Raw genomic sequence first — 21,559 nt, forward strand, 5'->3', positions numbered from 1 at the left:
GGAACAAAATCTAACTTTTAATCCTGATAAACTGACTTTTTAAAGACAAATTTGTAAACAAAAATTCTTCTCCTTAGTGACTTTTGGCATGGTAAACCCACATATGTATTACTTAAACAAAGTTATGTCATCTCTATTTTTGGACACTTCTGTGCCTGGTGATGAAAGAACCAACTTTAAGTCTATTCACAGCATAACTGATTTTTGGAAGGTAAGGTATCATGTGACTGAGAATGAAGTAGCGTATGGTATTGCATAAACAAACTCTTGGCACAAGTAATAGGCACTGGAGACATATTTGTTGAAGGAATGAGTAAAAATGAATATCATTTATTTAAACTTTTAGAATCAACCAATTAGTAAGTGTATATTGAGAACCTATGCTCTCAGTGTAATAGAGTTTTTATAACTTTTAAAAAAGTTATACTTTTTTTAACACTATCTTTGCATTTGGAAAAACATTATGTGGGGTTAGGATCCGCATCAAAATGTAGTTGTGTATAGTGAAAATTATTCTTAAAAAATCCTTAAATGGGGGCGCCTGGCTGGCTCAGTCAGAAGAGCAAGTGTCTCTTGATCTTGGAGTTATAGGCTCGAGCCCAACTTTGGGTGTAGAGATTACTGAAAAAAATAAACTTTAAAAAAATGCTTTCATGGCCCGTAAAGTGAGATATATATAATTTTGGTATGCAGCCCTATACTGTGTGTATTACAGTAATGTACGGTGTATAATCAAATAAATAGTACATATGTAAAATATAACTTTATAGTGTTTTTAACTATGTGAGAGAATCATTCCATCAACATTGGAACAGACTTGTTTTTTACATTACTTTTAACTTAGCAAGATGCTCACAATAAGAGAACAGAAGTTTCAGGTATCCCAAGTCGCAAACATTGGGGCACATAAAGAAGAGATAGGAATGTTTTCTAGAGGTGATGACAATTCAGTTGAGTTTTAAAGGATGAGTAACAGGGCATTCTAGGAAGAATAAACAGTACGTGCTGTAAGTAATTCTACATATGGCACTTTGTTTGACATTATAGGCATGTAGAAGATGAGGTGGAAAGGGCAAACTATAAACTGAACAAGAGGTCAAATCATGAATGTCATGCTAGGAATCTAAAACCTATGAAAGAGACAAGGTCACTTCCTGAGAGGGAGAGGGGAAGTGTGAGATGAGGGCAGATGATTAGAGGTCATTGGTATAGACCAGGTGAAATATGAAAGAAGAAATTTCTCCCGAGACTAGAAGTGGAGATCACCCTGCTTCTTTTTATTGTACTGTCTTGAAGTATGCATGGCCAGTGGCAAAGAAAACAAAGGCAGAAAAGAAAAAACTGAACCCTGGGTTTGGGATCTCTTAGAAGGGCAGAAGAGCCAAGAGTAGCAGTTGCCACCACTGGAGTTAGTGGGGAAGGGGAACATAGACAACTCTGAGGGCAAGTCCTGAATTAGGGCCATGACAACCATGAATACATGGCTATGGGCATTGATACTCTTAGGGGACAATTGTTGGTGTACCCCTCATATAAGAAAGGGTAAAAGGTTGTGGAATTAAAGGAGTTAGTATTTCTAAAGAACTAGAGCATTGCCTACTACCTAAGGGCTCAGTAAATATTAACCATCTTCATTATCCTCCTCAACATCATCATTTCCATTCATGTTAATGGTGGCTTGGTCAATAATTTTCATACTCATACACTCACTGACTCATGCTTTTAAGGTAATGTTAAATGTAGATTCTGTTATACAAATGACATGAAAATACTTTTCCCATAACATTTATCTTTCTATATGAAGTTTATGGAAGGACCCCTTTTGGAAGGTCTGTACTGGGATGCATGGTACACGAACAAGACTTTGTATAATTTAAAGAACAGCAGTCGCATCTACTATGAGAACATACTTTTAGGAGTGCCCAGAGTCCGTCAACTAAGAGTCCGCAACAACACATGCAAGGTCTACTCATCCTTTCAGTCTTTGATGAGTGAATGTTATGACAAATACACTTCTAGCAATGAAGACACGTCTGATTTTGGCCTTAAGCAGGAAACTGAGTAAGTAGTTACATGTAACTTTTTCTAGCCTCTTGCCTTTGTACCTTTTAAAAACTGGGAAAATAGGTATATTTTACAAATAAACCAACAAAGGTCTGGCAGGTAAGGAGACTATTTCAATAATCGTACCAGAGGAAGACTCAGAGGAGCAGTGTTTAGAAATGTAAGAGTGGGGGTGCCTGAGTGGCTCAGTTGGTTATACGCCCAACTCCTGGGTTCAGTTCAGGTCGAGATCTCACAGTTCATGAGTTCGAACCCTGCATCGGGCTCTGTGCTGACAGTGAGGAGCCTGCTTAGGATTCTCTCTGCCCCTCCCCTACTTGCTCTCTCTCTCTTAAAATAAATAAATGAACTTTTAAAAAAAATTTTAATAAAAAAAGAAACGTAAGAGTGAACCTGTTATTTTGTTTACCAAAGGATATAAGAGAGTATTCTTTTTTTCTAACTCGGGTATATGAAGTGCTAAGTTGTTCCGGACACAGGGTAAGGAATCTGTCTATGCTTTTACAATACTCAGGTTTTCAGTCTCTGACCAGACTCCCTCAGACCCATGCCAAATGCTTCTTGGGACCCCAGGGAGTGTCTTAAGTGTGCTCCGCCGCTTCCCTCCTTTCTCACTCTGGCTGACTTCAGCAATATCTTCCGTTATTGCCAACGCTGAAAAGGAGCAGTTATGCCGTGGAGCACCGCATCTGATGACGCCTTCCCAAAGCTATTTTAGCAGGGTTCTCCAAATTGGCTGAGGCTAATTCTGTCTGTACTGAAAACATGAAACCCAAAGCCACTGACATTTCCTCCCCTCAATACAGAAACTGCTGGTATCATTGCTTTTAGGATCCTATGAAAATCATAGGGGGCAGAGAACAAGTTTTTTAATTTAATACTTATCAAAATGTTACAAATATAAATATCCACCCTTTCCTATTCACAGTTCTTCAGAAGCAGCCCCTTTTAGCTCTTTTAGTTGTTTCTTTTGGTATATACTTCCTATTTCTTTTAAGTTTATTTATTTCTTTTGAGAGAGAGAGAGAGCACACGTGGGGGAGGGACAGAGAGAGAGGCAGACAGAATCCCAAATAGGCTCCACGCTATCAGTGCCGAGCCCAATATGTGGCTTGAACTCACGAGCCACGAGATCGTAACCTGAGCCAAAATCAAGAGCCTGATGCTTGACCGACTGAGCCACCCTGGCACCCCCGTACATCCTATTTCTAAATAATGCGCTTTATACTGCTATTACTTGATTTTACAGTTTTATGTACCTACCATCTCTGTCATGAAAGTTGTCTGTCATGTGTCTCTCCCTCAACACACACTTTTCTTAGCCTGTAGTTAAATCATAATTTTTGTTAATCATGAGTCGATTAACAATTCAATTAACAAGTTGATAACAAGTCCATTAATGATTCATATTATAAATATGAACAGTGATTAAAATTTCTTTTGTTCAACAACCTCTCCTATAGCCCCAAGATTAATCATTGCATTGTGGTTTTTGTTGATTTGTTTTTCCTTTGTTTAAGTTTTTGGCTATACTATAGCATAGCAATATATAATTCTCATAAATCTAATAAACGCATAAGTATGCTGACACAACACCTTAAATATTACAGTACTATACACTACTTCTCTTTCAATGAAAAATTACAAAATAAATCAATTACTCAATTGCACATTTTAAACTGGAATCTGAAAACTAATCTGTTAGGTATTCTAATATTCCAAATTCTCATAACAACTACAAGTAATTTAAATACCAAAATTAACACTACAGATTTGGAATCGTAATACTTATCATTCCCTAATAACCAAATTAATAATCAATGTGTGCTTGTTTGTCCATCTAAAATGAAACATTCACTAATTAAAAACATAAAAATTGGAAGTAGGAGAAGGTTGGTATAATAAATGTTCTTGTTTCATTTTAACAACCATGTGGAAAACACTGGAAAATACAACAATGAAATTGTCATTAAATCTGAGTATTTTTTCTTAGTGTTACCACTTATCCCTCCTCCTGGAAACAAACATAGTATTATTGATAGAAAAACTAGTTGAAGCAGTGCATCTTCAGATAATCCTTCAAATCTGTTTGAGGAAACTGAACAGGGACTGAAATGAGGAGTTAAGGCTTTATGTTTTGAAATCGCATAATTAAGTTAAAAGTAGGAAGGATGGAAACAATTTAGGTATGCTCATTTTACTCTGATTTATGAGCTTTCATTATAACGATATAGATATTGTAACAAAGCTCTTCTTTATTGACATTTATAAATGGTACATGACCTGTAGAAGACAGACTATGAAGCCCCACTTTTACCATACTGAAATAGATATTTCCAAATCACAGCCCTTGATATTCCTGTCCAACAAAAAGCCTAAAGATCTCATAAGACAACAGAGACATGTATGAAAGAAAAAAAAATCATTGTTCTCTCAATTTTAAGTTCCCTGAGGCAACAGATGGATTTTTAAAAAAAAAAAAAAAACTTTTCTCACAGCATCTAATCCAGTGTGTTGCCCACAATACACACCAAAAAGTGAAAACATATTAAATCTTGGGGCACCTGGGTGGCTCAGTAGGTTAAGCGTCCAACTTCGGGTCAAGTCACAATCTCAGCATTTGTCGGTTTGAGCCCCGTGTCAGCGTCCACGTTGGCAGCACAGAGCCTACTTGAGATTCTCTCTCTGCCTCTCTCTACCCCTCGCTCACTCACTCTCTCTAAATAAATAAACTTTAAAAACTGTATTAAATCTTAATCCTTAACTCATTGTCTTGCTTCAAAATTACTGTGATACTTAATACTGCTTTTTTTTTTTAAGGTTAGCTTAAATTCTTTGCATATACTTCAGTCAGGCTTTCTCATCTCTCCATTATTCTTTTTATACCTAACAGATGGAAGTACTCTACTCCTAATAGTAGCTCCCCTTGGCACTGGGGATTTGTTGGTGTTTACCGAAATGGGGGATTTATTTTCACTTTACCAAAATCAAAATCTGACACAAAAAACAAGTTCATTAACCTTCGACTCAACAGCTGGATCACAAGAGGGACCAGAGTTATTTTCATTGATTTTTCGTTATACAATGCTAACGTAAACCTGTTTTGCATCATCAGGTAAGTGACTCAAAACCGTAGTATATTGGGTTTTTTAAAATATAATTTATTGTCAAATTTGTTTCCATACAACACCCAGTGCTCATCCCAACAAGTGCCCTCCTCCATGCCCATCACCCAATTTCCCTCTCCCTCATCCCCCATCAACCCTCAGTTTGTTCTCAGTCCTTAAGAGTCTCTTATGGTTTGGCTCCCTCCCTGTCTGTAACTTTTTTTTTTAAAGCCTCCAGAGGGGTGCCTGGCTGGCTCAGTCAGTGGAGCATGAGACTCTTTTTCTCAGGGTCTTGAGTTCAGGACCCATGGAGTTCAGGGCATGGAGCCTCCTTAAAAAATAAATGAAGGAGTACCTGGGTGGCTCAGTGAGTTTAAGCATCTGACTTCAGCTCAGGTCATGATCCCAGTGTTTGTGAGTTCAGGCCCTTCATCGGGCTCTGTGCTGACAGCTCAGAGCCTGGAGCCTGCTTCACATTCTGTGTCTCCCTCTCTCTCACTGTCCCTCCTCCACTGGCACTCTGTATGTTTCTCTGTCTCTCAAAAATAAATAAACATTAAAAACATTTTAAATAATTAATAAATGAATTAATTAATAAAATAAATAGCATCCAGAGCCCTTGTTAGGGTTTCCAGTTTGTGTGTTTGCTGAGATTAAAATCATAGGCCTCAAAATAAATACAATGAACTTATGCCAATAATGAAAAATGTGGTAAAGCAACATCATATTCATTGTTTCATTGTTTTGGAAGATATTCAAGAACATGGAGAATTACATACAATATGTCAGTTTTATATTGAGAACACATAGTCTTATTTCTTGTCATTCTGCAGCTGCACAGATCTAACATTTAGTCTTGATTACTTCCTCTAAATCAGATCATTCAGATCCGTTGATTTGCTTTCAGAATGAGCTTCTTTAGTAAGGTATGAATTCTTGTCTCGAGAATGAACAATTTAAATTTCAAACAATATATACCAGTACCCAGCATCCTAGAAATGGCTAGAGCCTGTGGTGACCTTGCAAAAATGGCCCCAGTTCTTCACATCTCCGCCATATAACCTCACGGTGCCCTGCCACTCAGGGAAGGGTGCACTTCCCTGGCTCCTAACCTGGGCTCATCTTTGTGACTTGGCATGGGAGCACATAGGATACAAGCAGAAGTTTGAAATGGGTTTGCACATTAAAACTTGCTCTCTTGCATTTCTGTCCATTGCACGATACGGACATACATACCTGGGCTAACTTAGACCCAGGAGGATGATGAGAGACATTCCCATAGGAGGAAGAGGAGGAAGAGAAAGAGAAGGAAGAGATAGTGGGAAGAGACAAAACTATCTAAAGAGAAAAAATTATCTCCATCAGTCTGATGACCTTAGGTCATTTGCCTAACCTGGATCATGCTAATTGGCTTTAGGCCCGTGTTCTAGAACCAAACACTGGCAAAGGAAATAGGATTGCCATGATTGGATCTGCCTGGGGATTGAATCCACTTTCTCTGAGTGATCTGGGAATGGTGGATGCCTAACACAGTAGGGGTTCTGTAGAAAGGAGGACTGGGATAATGACTGCTCGAAAAGCAAAAAGTAGTGTCCACTAAAATCTCAGTGAGCCACTTCTCTCTCATGAGTTTTACATTTTTACTCTGAATGAAATATGGACTCGGTGTCTACTCTGATTAGAGGATTTTGCCCTTGTGCAACAGTGACAGTGAAACACTGTCTGACTTTAAAATCTGTACAAAATAGGGGCTCCTGGGTGGCTCAGCTGGTTAAGCATCTGATTCTTGATCTTGGCTCAGGTCATGATCTCATGGTTTGGGAGATTGGACCCTGCATCAGGCTCTGCACTGATAGCGCTTTGGGTTCAGGCTGATAACACAGAACCTGCTTGGGATTCTCTCTCTCCCTCTCTCTCTCTCTGCTGCTTCCCCACTCTCTCTTGCTCTCAATCTCTCTCAGAAATAAAAATAAACTTTAAAAAAATAATAAGAAAATAAAATAGAATAAACCCTGTACAAAATGAATAAAATAAATGAATGCTCTTAAGTAGCCAATGGATATTACACCACTTATTTTATAGCTTTTTTCTCTTTTTGTCAGAAAATCAGAGCTTTTACCAGCATTAATCACTCTTTCCAATAGTCCTGATCAGGATAAAGAGGACAAGTCATTTGTATGCCTTAAATAAGAAGAGAAACATTGGGATAACTGGCCTAAAATCATACAAAGAATTCCTTGTTACCCCTAGACTAAGTCCAGATTTCCTGTCTGTGGGTTTTATGCTTATTCTGTGTTACCTTTTAAAATGTTACTTTTTAGGGGGGCCTGGATGGCCCAGTTGGTTAAGTATCAGACTTCGGCTCAGGTCATGATCTCGTGGTTTGTGAGTCTGAGCCCCACATAGGGCTCTCTGCTATCAGCACAGAGCCTACTTTGGATCCTCTGTCTCTGTCTCTCTGCCTCTCTCTCTCTCTCTGCCCCTCTCCAGCTAGTGCTCTCGCTCAAAAATAAATAAACATTAAATATAAAATAAAATAAAATGTTACTTTTTAAAACCAGCAGATTTTGAAACTTTAAACTGGTAGTATATCTAATCAGTAGTTGTAGGGGAGCACATTACTTAAGTCAAGACCTTATTCATTTACTTTCCTTTTTGCAAACATATCTGGCAAACTAAACAGAATACAGTTCCTTTTTTCCCTTATTAGTGTACACGTCAGATCAAAATATTGGGTTTGTTTCACTTCACTCACTTATTCGATGCTGTGCACCTACTATGTGCAAGGTGAAACAGTTTTAAACAGTTCTGTTTTCTATTTAACTGGTTTTATTTATTTACATATTTTTTTCACAGCACCTTATTCCAGTCCCAATAATATTTGCTAATATTTCTAAGTGGGAAAATTACATCGTGATAGAGATACTCGTTCTTTAAATTACTGCCAATTCTTAGCTATCTAAAGTTGTAGAGAACACTAGAAATACTGTGAACAACGTCAAATATTTTTATTTAGTGGAGGAATTAATTTTTATACTTCTGTTTGCATATAGATCCCTGTATCCAACATCCTGTGTGTAAAGCAAACAGAAAACATTTGTTTTAAGTAGAATATATAAGCTTAACATTTAGAAGCAAGAAGTGTCTCTGCTAATCTAAAGGGGGAGAGTGTATTTTCCTTCTCTGAAATAATCAAGAATTATGCATTTTGGTGGGAGTCCTAATAACAGTAACTAACCATGTACTATTTTCTTGAACATCATCTCACTGTCCTGTGGAGATAAAATAGTATTCCCAGTTATAACCAAACAATCTGAGCACAAAATAGGAAGAATGTCTGCCTATAATCACATCTTACTTCCTCCACTGTGTTGGTCTCTGACCACTGTGAATATTCAGAATACAAAAAAGTGGAGCCATTAAAAAATAAGTAAATCTGGGGCACCTGGGTGGCTCAGTCAGTTAAGCATCTGACTTCGGCTCAGGTCATGATCTCCTGGTTCATGAATTCAAGCCCCACATCAGGCTGTCTGCTGTCAGCACAGAGCCCATTTTGGATCCTATGTCACCCTGTCTCTGCCCCTCCCCTGCTCACACTCTCTCTCAAAAATAAATAAACATTAAAAAAAAAATAGGCAAATCCACTAGAATTTAAGTTGAACACATGAGTCTAAGAAAACATATTTTGTACAAAATAACTGATTCTTAAAGTACGCATCATCACTAATTAGAAATTTCACAATGAGTTAGGTACTGAAAAACAAACGCTTGAAATAAATACACAGTGACTTCCGCTAACCTAATTTTACAGATTGGTGGCAGAATTCCCTGCAACTGGAGGAATCATTACTTCATGGCAGTTTTACTCTGTGAAGCTCCTCAGATATGTTAGCCACTATGATTATATTATTGCTTCCTGTGAAATCACATTTTGTATTTTTCTTATTGTCTTCACAACACAAGAAGCCCAAAAAATAAGAGAATTTAAGTCTGCCTATTTCAAAAGTGTTTGGAACTGGCTAGAATTACTACTTTTGGTGGTAAGTGTATATTCATATGTATCGTTCAAGGGAATCACATCTGAATCTACCAAGTAAGGAGGTTTTCTACTCATCTGGAACTTCCTTCAAAAGCTGCAAGTATCAATCATAAAAGCAACTGTCATAGTGCATACTAATGGTGTGCCACCAAAAAGATGAAGTCTCTTTCTTTCCTGATTTAGTCCTTGAGAGGACCAGCATAAACTTAGAATAAGTGATTCTACAGGTATTATGATTTAAAGTGCACAAGAGGTCTCCCTCCCCCACTCAAACATATGTTTCTTATGGGGCCTCATGTTGAAAATCATGGTTATTTTTGGACATGTACTCTCCTATGTTGCCTCAATCTGCTTTCCTCCTCACAGTCAATTTTGAAAAAATATGCAAAATCAAGCCTAGGCAGATCCTGGAAGAGGGGGAAGAAGGGAATGAGCAGCCAGAGGGTAGCTTGTGGGCGCAGAGAACACCAGGAAGGGGAGATAATCTCTGAAAGGAATTCCAAAAACTGTCCGTTCTCACCACTGGAACATATTAAAATAAACATAGATATGTAGGCAGGGTGCGACAGATGGTAAGCAATTGGTCTTAGGAACAGTGAACAAATATTTCTGGCTTACACAACGTGATCTTTCACCCTTATTGACCCTTAGTTATAGCCAATCCAGAATATAAGCCTTTTTTCCCAAAACCAGATTAAACGTGTCTCAGAGTCAGAAAATGAGCCACCTACTTCTCTGCTATCCTCGATGAAATTTACCATACAGCGTAACATTGAATGATTAACTATCTGAGCATTTCAGGCAAAGGTTCAAAGGAAGATTTTCATGACCGTTCTAAAGCTGTGATACTTGAGGTAACCTGGTTCTGAAATCCTCTTCTGGAAGAGTTGTCAGAGGCTCTCAAAAGGCTTATTTTTGTGTTACTGTAAAATATTTCTTCTAGTATTAGGTGGTAGAAAATATTAAACTTTTACATATCATGTGTATGGAAGTGTTGAGCTGCTACACTGTACACCTGAAACTAACTACCCTGGAATTATAAATAATAAATAAATAAAAAATAAAATATAAATTTCTTGGTATCACGTAGTTGCATGGAGCACAAACACAGCCTAGTCAGAATAATATAATCATTTTATACATTTGTGCTTTATAACTCAAAGAAACAAGCAGATAGTTTAGGATGGTCAGGTGATAAGTATTTTTCTACTTTTGTCATCATTATGCTATTTTAAACTTCTGTAAGTTGAGGCTTACTTTCATTCATGTAAAAGCCTACGTCTTATTTCTCCCTCCATTTTTGTTAAACTTTTAATGAACTTGCTCCTTTGTCTGCTCATAGGCTGCAGATTTAGAGGTAGAAACCGTCCCTAATTTAACCTTTCTTATTTTTCCATTTAGTTGTGTTTTGTGGCCGTTTCCTTCAACATATACTGTAATATACAAATTTTTCTCTTACTTGAAGACCTGTTAAAAAACACTGAAAAATATTCAGACTTCTATTTTCTTGCATACTGGTACATTTATTACAACAATATAATTGCTATTACCATCTTTTTTGCATGGATAAAGGTATTTATATTTTATTATATTAAATACAGCAGATTAGACATATCTTTTATTAGCAAAATGGGAACTGAAGCTGCAACGTTATGAAAAAGCAAAAGGATTTTCTTAACTATAAAGTAATTATAAAAGTAGTTTTGTCTTGGAATGATTGTGGGCTAATCCTCAAACACTCCTATCATTAAGCACTTCCTTTAATTTGAAGCAATTTTTTTCTGAAATTAATTTAACTTACTCTAAGTAATTGTGATACTGAATATTCTTCTATTTCAATTAACTTTGTTCTTTTTCAGATATTCAAATTCATAAGCTTTAATAAGACAATGTCTCAGCTGTCAACAACCTTGTCCCGCTGTCTCAAAGACATAGTAGGATTTGCCATCATGTTTTTTATAATATTCTTTGCTTATGCTCAGTTAGGATTTCTTGTTTTTGGATCACAAGTTGACGACTTTTCCACTTTTCAAAATGCCATGTAAGCTGTTAGCACAAATATAGTTATATTTACTAGTTTATAAGAAAGGCCTATGATAAGTAGTAACATACATTTTAACAAATTTAAACTTGGTTTTATATTTTCAATGATGGCAAAATACCTGTCATACTCAAAGTAGTGTTTAGCATTAGAAGATCCAAATGGATGGTGCAGTCCATTTTTTAAATATTGCAAGGTCAAATTAGAAAGGTAACTTTTCACTTTCATGGGGAGTGTTAAATATAACAGAAATTGGCTTCTGTGTCTCTGTAATAATTTATTCTCTGGGGAAAAGCAAGCTTAAATGTTTTCCTTTAAGAGCTCCATCTTTAGGATCCTTTTATTGGTACTGATCTGATTACCCTTTGCTGATCTGGCAAAGCTGTGTTTTAAAAATATTTTTAGACAAATAAAGCAATTAGACAACAAACTTATAGAACTGATCAGTTAGAATCCTTAGCAAAGTTTTCAGGCTTTTTTTCTTTTTAACTGAATAACTTAAATAAATTTACTCTCCTTTCTGGGTATGTAAAACAAGTTCTGGGTGTGTAAGAAAATTATGATAGTCTAAAATATCAATTCTCAAAATATGTTCTGTGTAATTTAGACCAAGACTGGGGGGAAATGGCTTCATATTTAAGTAAGTTTGGGAAATTTTGCATCACTCTGTTGGAAATTTGTAGTGCATATTAACAGATGGCTCTAAGAAAAACTGTAATAACTTTCTTAACTTTAGTTATGAATTCTCCAAACTTATTTGTTCATGCCCTTTTATTTGATTTTGGGAAAACTTTGGTGTAAAGAAATGTTCTAGATTGCCCTCTTTTTACCATCCGCATGGAAATATTTGAAGTGGCATTTATATGAAATTTCATTTATCAGTAGTGAAAAGAAGAATGAACTAGGAACCCAGAGGATATAATTCTACTTTTGAATTCTGCCACTTAGCTCTTCAACTTCTAGACCTTTATTTCTTTATCTGCAAATGAAGGAACTGGATTAAGTTACTACTCCCAATGATCCCTTCCAATGTCAAACAGCCTATAATTTGAGAAGTCTAATTAGCTTTCTCTTGAGTGAATTAGGTTTGCAGTTCCAACAACTTCTCGGTCCTTTCCTAGGATTTTAATTCAAGTGTTACTTAATAATAAAACTTAGTGGTACTGGACATCGATTATAAATGTAGTAATTTACAGAACTTGGAAACTGTTCTTACCCTAGAGAGTGCGAAAGAAAAGAAGTATAAGGCTCAGCATAAACAGGTAGACAATTTTGGAATGCATTAATGAAGACATTTCTGCTTTTGGTAATGAAGTGCTAGGTTATTGAGATCAACCTCCTCTTCAGGACAATTTAAAAAGCTAGATGAAATATAGATAGCACTAAAGAACTAACAAAAAAAGAGAGTAAAAAGTGGACCAAAATCAAAAGGCAAGAACCCAGAGAAGTAAGCTCAGCATCCAAGGCTTCTTTTGCCCTCCTGTTCTGTTAAGCTGATAAGGAATTTTTTTTTATTGTGGTAATACATACCTAAAATTTCCCATCTTAACCATTTCTAAGTGTACAATTCAATGAGATTAAATACATTGATATTGTGCAACTATCAGCACCATCCATCTCCAGAACTCTTTTCATCTTCTAAAACTGAAACTATGCTCATTAATCAAGAATTCTCCACTTCTCCCCTCCTCCAGGCCCTGGAAACCACCTTTCTACTTTTTGTCTCTATGATTTTGATAACTCTAGGTACTTAGTGTATTGCACAGTATTTATCTTTTTGTGACAGATTTTGCTTAGCATGTCTTCAAGATTCATCAATGTTGTGCAGTATGTCAGAATTTCTTCCCTTTTTAAGACTGAATAATATTCCATTCTATATATAAACCACATTTTTTAAAAAAAATTTAATGTTTATTTTAGAGAGAGAGAGATAGAGCATGAGCAGCGGAAGGGCAGAAAGAGAGGGAGACATAGAATCCCAAGCAGGCCCCAGGCCCCAGGCCCTGAGTTTTCAGCACAGAGCCTGATGCTGCGATCAAACTCACAAACTGTGACACCATGACCCAATGTGAAGTCAGACACTTAACAGACTGAGCCACCCAGCCTCCCCTAAACCACATTTTGATTATCCATTAATCTCCTGATGGACATCTGGACTTCTTCTAAGTCTTAGATAATGTGAATCATCCTGCTATGAACATGGGTGTATAAATCTCTCATCAAGACTGCTTTCTTTTGGGGCGCCTGGGTGGCTCAGTCGGTTAAGCGTCCAACTTCGGCTCAGGTCATGATCTCGCAGTCCGTGAGTTCGAGCCCTGCGTCGGGCTCTGTGCTGACAGCTCAGAGGCTGGAGCCTGTTTCAGATTCTGTGTCTCCCTCTCTCTCTGACCTCCCCCATTCATGCTGTCTCTCCCTGTCTCAAAAACAAATAAACGTTAAAAAAAAAAAATTAAAAAAAAAAAGACTGTTTTCTTTTAAAAAAATTTTTTTTGAATGTTTATTTTATTTCTGAGGGAGAGACGGACAGAGACAGAGCATGAGCAGGGGAAGGGCAGAGAGAGAGGGAGACACAGAATCCGAAGCAGGCTCCAGGCTCTGAGCTGTCAGCACCGAGCCCGATGCCAGGCTCAAACTCACAAACCATGAGATCATGACCTGAGCTGAAGTCAAACGCTTAACAAACTGAGCCACTCAGGTGCCCCAAGACTGCTTTCAATTCTTTTTGGTATACACCCAGAGGTGGAATTGCTGGATCATATGGTGATTCTATTCTGAATTTTTGTGAGGAACTGCCACGCTGCTTTCTACAGTGGCTGCGCCATTTACATTCCCACCAACAGTGTACAAGGGTGTGTTCCCCCACATCCTCGTCAACACTTGTTATTTTCTGGACTGTTTTTCTTTCCTTTCTTTTCTTCTTCTTCTTTTTTTAATGGTAGCCATCCTAATGGGTGTGACATGACATCTCATTGTGGTTATGATTTGCATTTCCCTAATGGTTAGTGATATGGAGAATCTTTTCATGTTCTTATGTTGGTCTCTTGATGGTGTTCCACAGGCTCTGTTCACTTTTCTTCAATCTTTTTCCTTTCTGTTCCTCAGACTTGGTCATTTCAATCATCTTATTTTAGGTTCACTGATTTTTTTTTTTTTCTTCTGCATGCTCAAATCTGCCTCTTAATCCCTCCAGTGAATTTTCATTTCAGTTATTGTATTTTTCAGCTCTATAATTTCTTCTTGGTTTCTTTGAGGTTTTCTATATCTTTATAGGTACTTCCATTTTGTTCATAAATTATTTTCTTGACTTTCTCCATGTCTTTTAGTTCTTTGAGCATCTTTAAAAAGGCTTGTTTTAAAGTCTTTGTCTAGTAGGTCTGCCATCTGGTCTTTCTCAGGAATAGTTTCTGTTGGTGAATTTTCTTCCTTTGATTGGGTCACACTTCCCTGCTTCTTTTATGTCCCGTCTTTTCTTGTTTTTGTTGAAAAATTAATATTTGAATGTAATAATGTGATAACCCTGGAAATGAGACTCTTGCTCTTCACCAGGGTTTCCTGTTTGGGGTTTTGTTGTTGTTGTTTATTGTATACTGTTTCTGTGCTGAGAACTATCCTGAGGTGCAAAGGTCTTCTCAGGTCTTTACTGAGCCTGCACCTTTCCATGGGCAAGCGTGGTGACTTTCTAATTTCCTCTGTATATGTTGTTGCTTTTGAATGTCTTCAATGCCTGACTCCCAAAAGGGGAAAAAGAGAAATTGAAGGGGGAAGGGAGGGCACTAGCCCTGTAATCCCAAGGATACTGCTTCAGCAAGAGGCAGAGGGACTTGAAACAGACAGGGGAACATGCGCATCTCTGTCTGCACCCGTGTGATCAGAAGGAGCAATCAGCAATCTAAACACAGATCCCTGAGGGTCTTGATTGCCTACCCTGGCTCCCACAGGTTGCATACAAGCTGTTCCAGAAAAGCATGGCTGCCTGCCATTGGCTGGGGGGTGGGGGGTGGGGGGTGGGAGGTGGGTAGCTTCTGACAAACCAAAAGTTGAAATTGACCGAAGTTAGCTAAGCCTTCCCCTGTAAGTTGTAAGCCATAAATAGACCCAGAGTTCCAAAGTAGTTACATCAGACAAATTCTGCCTATGTGATTGTTGTCTAGGTGGGGAGACATATTCCTAGTAGTTGGTTTTTTTTCTTCTTCAGTGTTTTTCAGTTATCGTATCACCTTCCCCAACCCTTCTTCAAACCCTCCATCATCAAGGCATTTTGATAATCCAGAAGAAATAGTTAATGAACTGTGTTTCTGGCCACCTCTCAGGGAGAAGGAGACAGAAGGCAAAGTCTGGGGCTTGTATGAGGGTGCAGGGGCAGGATAGGGTAGCCAGGGATTGTCTGGTAACCTCTCTGCACATCAGGCAGGGAGCCTCACGTTAAAGGTGAATCAATCTGTCATGATCACCTAGATATTCTGGGAACTTTATGTCTTGAACTTGGATTAAGATGGCCCCGGGCTAGAATGCCTGTGTGTATGGGCACCCACAAACAAAAAACCACCATGGAGAAAGGTATATTCATCCTAAGCCTCAAATTACTTCTACAAGCAATTTTTCAAACATAACTTACTGCCCATAGTGAAAAGTAACCTGGTACAGATGCAGGAAAAGTCAGAAGCCAGAACCAATAGATACAACAGACAATAGACTTCAGAAAATGGAATAATCACGCAATACTTCTTATACTTAGAGAAATAAAACACAAGCCAGAAAATATCTTTGGAGAACAGAACAGTATAAAAAGTGACATATTTGAAAGAGTATCAAAAATAGAATTCTACAACTGCAAATTATAGTAACTGAGATTAAAAACCTAGTTGACAGGTTTGACAGCAAACAAGAGATGAAGAGAGGAGGAGTAAAGTGAAAAATAGACCAGCAAAAATTACTGCAAATGAGGCCTAGAGATACAAAAAGTGGGTGGAGAAGGTATGAGATATGAAAGCTAGAATGAGAAGGCCCAATATGTTTAACCTGAGTTACAGAAGACAGACCGTTGACTAGAGGCAATATTTGGAAAATGCTGAGGAATAGCTAAATATGCAATCTCTCCAAGTGAGAGACTGGGAAGTCATATTAACCACAATGTTATCTTACTATGGAAGAGTCTGTTAGCTATTTTAATTTATAAGAGAGAAATCTAGAAAGTTACCAGGCAGGAAGCTACAAAACAGTATTTTCATTTGATACAACCTTGTATACTAAGCAGTCATGGTGTTCCTTTTAGCTTGCGGGGACTGAAAGATACCAACTAAACTAAACTCCAATTGAGAGGGGGAAATTACAACGACATTGTATTTGAAGTCTCCAGTTCCTTTGTGATTATAACCATTCAGCAAATTGGTTAGGGTTTTGTTATTCACATTATTTACAGAGCACAGGTACCCTGTATTTACAGAACACTCTGTCACTTTCCTAACAGAGAAAGGCTGAATGGAAGCTTTAGTTAACGAGCTAATTTCTGGAAAGGAGAAATGGTGCCCTTAGCTTATCTTTACTCCTATAAATCCAACTCAAGGATAAAAGATCAAGTTTGAAACACTAAAACAGAACTTTGGCCTCCTTCCAATTCAGCTTTTCTTTTTCTAGTTTGTGTAGAAGAGCATTATAAACCAGTATTAAAAGCTGAATAAAGGGGTGCCTGGGTGGCTCAGTCGGTTAAGCCTCCGACTTCAGCTCAGGTCACGATCTCACGGTCTGTGAGTTCGAGCCCCGCGTCAGGCTCTGGGCTGATGGCTCAGAGCCTGGAGCCTGCTTCCGATTCTGTGTCTCCCTCTCTCTCTGCCCCTCCCCCGTTCATGCTCTGTCTCTCTCTGTCTCAAAAATAAATAAACGTTAAAAAAAATTAAAAAAAAATAATAAAAGCTGAATAAATACTTTAATTATGATTTAATCATCTCTTAGGTACGGGGGGGTGAAATTCCAGGTAACTCTTGAGTCCTGAGACTCCAAGTAGCCTATTTCTTTGAGTACATTTCTTCCTTCATTGTATATAACTGTATGCTCCCTTTACATGCTTGGCAGCAACAACCAGAAACAAGGAGCCTTCTTCCTTTTGACTGACTAACCAATCATGCAAAGTACCTACATACTATTAAAAATTCCATCCAGGCTTCCCCTTAAAATAAATAACTCATTTTAAGCATCCAACAGCAGTAACAAAATACATGAAACCATACAAAATACATCAAAATACATCAACCATAAATCCAAATAAGCCCAAAGTATCAACTGCCATTATTGCTAACCAGCTTATGAATTTTAAAAACTTTTTCTTTAATACTTTCTAAAATTTCTCCCATGAACATGCATTATTACTATAATCAGAAAAACTGGCGCACTGCCTTTTTCTTTTTAACTGTCCAATGTTAGAGCCCTGGCTTTACATAAGGAATATAAAATACATGTTATCCATTCCAGAAAACAAAATATGACTAATAAAATAACATGCTACTGTTACAAAACAGGAGTAACAGAGACCATTTTCCTATGTACTGTTCACATAAATCAAAGAAAAAATTTTAATTTCATCTAATTAATAATCTTTAAATTATTAATTTAAGATGATCAACTCAGGAACCTGAGTTTAAGAAATGGAAACTACAGTAAATCTTTTTTCTAACCTAATAATCTACTGACCCACTGACCTACTTTGGAATTTAGGTTAAATCTGATATTTCTGGTACAGATGGATATATTAATGTTAATTAATTAGAAGTAATGCTTAAATTTAATTGACCAGAATAATGCAGAACCCAGGCAACAATCCTTAACTACATTTATCACCATTTATGAAAAATTCTAACTTGCTTCTGCAGATTGCTTAGTGTTTGTATTATAGCTAGAAAGATCATTATTCCCAAGAGAACAATTTTAACTTGTAAAGATTCCAATACTTTTAAATTAATTGCTTAATGTAGAAGTACAGATGAAATTAAAGAGTTCTCAACTTAAAAAAAATAAAGAATGCATCTGCATGACTTATTAACATATATCCCTTATGTGTCTGGCAATGCTACTGCAAATTAGTGATGAGAAAATAGGACATCAGGTTGAGGAATCCTAATTCTACCTCTGTTACTACTGTGCTCAATACCTTAATTTTCCAACTTTAAAATTAATAAAATGAAGATCTGTAATATTTTAGATGTTACCTTACATCAAATCCAAGATTTATAGTTATTGAAGAAAATAAACCTCAGTGTCATGTTTGAGGATCATCACCAGGACTGTTTGAGATTCAGCAAGTGACAAATTGTTGGCATCTTATTTTGGCAGAAGAGGTGTACAAATTAAACATACTGTTGATATTAGAAATTTTAGGGTTCTTAGGTGTAGGTACAATTGAAAATCGCTTATTGGACAAGGTCAGGTAGTCCCAGTTTTAGAAGGACACAGGACAGGCTAAGATGGCCATTGCCAAGACCAGCTGGTAAGCAAGTATCTCACGGTTCCAATCTTGTAGGTGAACATTCATTAAGTGGAAGCCCATCATTTCCTGAATCACTGTTCAGCTACTGAAGTACCTTGTCTTGCCCTCAGGGGAATTTCCATACTTAGTTTTATAGAACTCGGTGTTAACTAGAGCCAGAGAGCCTATGCAATATGCAGCTAGATACTTTCCTGGACACATGGGTAACCTCCATCAATTGTGATGTATTTATGAAGGGATATAATGTTTTTCTTTCTTCCCATCAAAGATTTGCACAATTCCGAATTGTTCTTGGAGATTTTAATTTTGCTGGTATTCAGCAAGCCAATCGTATCTTGGGGCCCATTTACTTCATCACTTTCATCTTTTTTGTGTTCTTTGTCCTGCTGGTAAGTACAAGCATGTATGTCCCCTTTTTCACTTCTATTTTTTAGAATAAAAAATGAAATGATTAATTTAGAAGAAATTATAGTATAACTGCTTAGCTGTTAGAGTTTTTTTACATTTATTAGGAACTGTGTGGATTCCTAGTAATCTAGGCTATAACTCCAGTGTCTGAATGTTTCCAAGTTGTCCAAAGGAGAATGTGATCATAAAAGTTACCATTTTGATGTCAGGTGTGTGCCAGGAATGTGCTAAATCTTCTACATCTATAACTTGGATATCCCGGGTCCCTCCAACCTGGGACATGGCATACCGGAAGGGATGAATGTATTCTGCGCATATTGCAAATGGCTTCTGGCCCTTAAGGCTAAAACCACGTATCTTTGTGGTTTTTAGGAGTCCCCAGGATGGGTCTTTCACGTCTGCTCAAGACGAATTTATTTGGCCTTCCTAATCAAGGAAATTTGCTTTCCCTCTTTGACAACATTTTTGTCACACACAGCAGTTATCCCCTGGTGGTGGCCAAAAGTCCTCAGAGTGACAGAGTTGGGCCTCAGTGAAAGGTGGAGAGGTGGGCTGGGTGTAAGAATACCCTCTCCACAATTATTTGTATTATTTGGACAGAGTATTCCTAAAAGCCTTAGTAAGACTGTGCATCTAAATAGCTTTAGAGAACTTTAAAAAACCACTCTTATAGGGCTCCTTTGCCTCAATCAAAAGTGACCCTATAGTCTGAAAAAAAAAAAAAATTAAGCTTCCCGGCCTGAGGATTTTCCCATTCTCCTCCTACACTAAGGCCAGTAAGTGGAGGAGAGGTTCCTGTTTCCTCAGCACTAAGATTTAGCTTTCCCATACCACCAGGCCACCTGCCTCTGGTAAAAGCCTTTCTTTTGATGGAATCTAGAAGGGCTACAAAGACTGGATCGTTGTGGCCATATAGAGGGAAGTAGAATCTGTCTGAGCTGTGAGAGGTTTTAAGTTAACAGCTGTCTCTACCACCTTGCTTCCTGACTCTGATAATGGTTGTAAAGACTGCTGTCTTCCTCTGGCAGTGGTGCCAGAGAGAACAGGATATGTACGAATGTGATACTCTTATGTTTAATAAAAACTAACTTTAAATATGGGAGCAAGTAAAAACAAAAAACAAAAACCACTCTTATGAACATATAATTACGTTATTCTGTTTTCGTCTGATATTCAATGTTGATCAGTTAATATATTTATCTACATATATATATATATATGCATTAGTATCCAGTTCATATGCATTCTTTTACATTGTTTTTCTCATTTGCCATAAACTTATTTGCCTATATCCACACAGTATACGTTTCCCATTCTGCTGTGTTACAGTCTGCATAGGCATTTCTCTATTACTGAGCATATGAACTACTTTAAAATTTTTAAATCTAATTTTACAAATCCCAGCAGTCATCAGAGTCAGTAACATTTACATTAAATCTTTATGGAAATAATTATTTTTGTGACTATTTCTTCCCAGAACATGTTCTTGGCAATTATTAATGATACCTATTCTGAAGTGAAAGCTGATTATTCAATAGGCAGAAGGCCAGATTTTGAACTTGGTGAAATGATTAAAAAGGTATGTCTACTTCTTTTCCTATTTAGAATTCTAAGACAAACCTTGTTCACTTTTTACTCCTGTACTTTAAACCCCAAGCAGTGGTGGGTTTTTGGGTTCAGGGCGGGGTTGTTTTGTTTTCTGTTTTGGTCCAGTCTTGCTCATATCTGTATTATGTCACTACCAGAGAAGTGAGATTTCTTTCTGGCTTTAAAAAGGTGGCCAAAATTATTTCAGTATATCAAATAGCAACTGAGATGTCTACTAAACGCAAAGCTCTGTTGGGTTTTGTAATAAAACTCTCTCTTCCCTCCAAAAATTTCAATTTAGATGCTAGTAAATTTCTATAGACAATCTAAACTCAGAACTCCACGTGCCTTATCTTCCTCATTTTCCTGTTTCTGTTAATGGCAACAGGAACAGTCGCTCCAGGCTTAAAAGCCTTGAATTTTTTTACTCCCTTTGCCTCATATAGTTGGTTGCCACGGCCTGTGTGTAAAGTTCATCTATGCAGTTTTTGTTCACATTTGTGAAATCCAGGCCATGTTGAATTCTAACTGCCACCACCAGAGTGGGGCCCCTCAGTACTTTGCACCCAGCCTCCTGTGTAGGAACATCTTCTATAGCAACATCTTATGGCCCCTCTCCTGTGCCTATCCAGCTCAGATATCATTTCTCTACTCAAAATCCTTCAGTCTCTCTGGGCCTGTCAAAATAAGTCCAAATTCTTTACCCAAAGAATTGGGTGGATGCCTCTACTCAACAGCACTGCGTCCCAGCTAGTGTTTTGAGCACTGTGCTGTTTAAATTTTTTTTAAACGTTTATTCATTTTTGAGAGACAGAGACAGAGTGCAAGCAGGGGTG

At 37.4% G+C, this 21,559-nt stretch overlaps 1 protein-coding gene across 2 annotated transcripts in view; it reads left to right on the forward strand.

Annotated features, from left to right (window-relative positions):
* PKD2L2 (polycystin 2 like 2, transient receptor potential cation channel) overlaps positions 1-21,559 on the forward strand; it is a 39,138-nt gene that overhangs the window by 2,506 nt on the left and 15,073 nt on the right. The window contains exons 3-10 of one of the 2 annotated variants that reach the window (XM_045490004.1): positions 78-211; positions 1,805-2,061; positions 4,958-5,179; positions 8,983-9,211; positions 10,612-10,782; positions 11,070-11,251; positions 18,997-19,117; positions 20,614-20,715. In XM_045490004.1, the coding sequence (XP_045345960.1) occupies positions 78-211; positions 1,805-2,061; positions 4,958-5,179; positions 8,983-9,211; positions 10,612-10,782; positions 11,070-11,251; positions 18,997-19,117; positions 20,614-20,715 (1,418 nt within the window). The remainder of the gene's footprint in view (positions 1-77; positions 212-1,804; positions 2,062-4,957; positions 5,180-8,982; positions 9,212-10,611; positions 10,783-11,069; positions 11,252-18,996; positions 19,118-20,613; positions 20,716-21,559) is intronic. The other variant, XM_045490011.1, reaches the window with a different exon arrangement.

The sequence above is a fragment of the Leopardus geoffroyi genome, chromosome A1 (assembly GCF_018350155.1).
Source record: "Leopardus geoffroyi isolate Oge1 chromosome A1, O.geoffroyi_Oge1_pat1.0, whole genome shotgun sequence".
Taxonomy (NCBI): Eukaryota; Metazoa; Chordata; class Mammalia; order Carnivora; family Felidae; genus Leopardus; species Leopardus geoffroyi.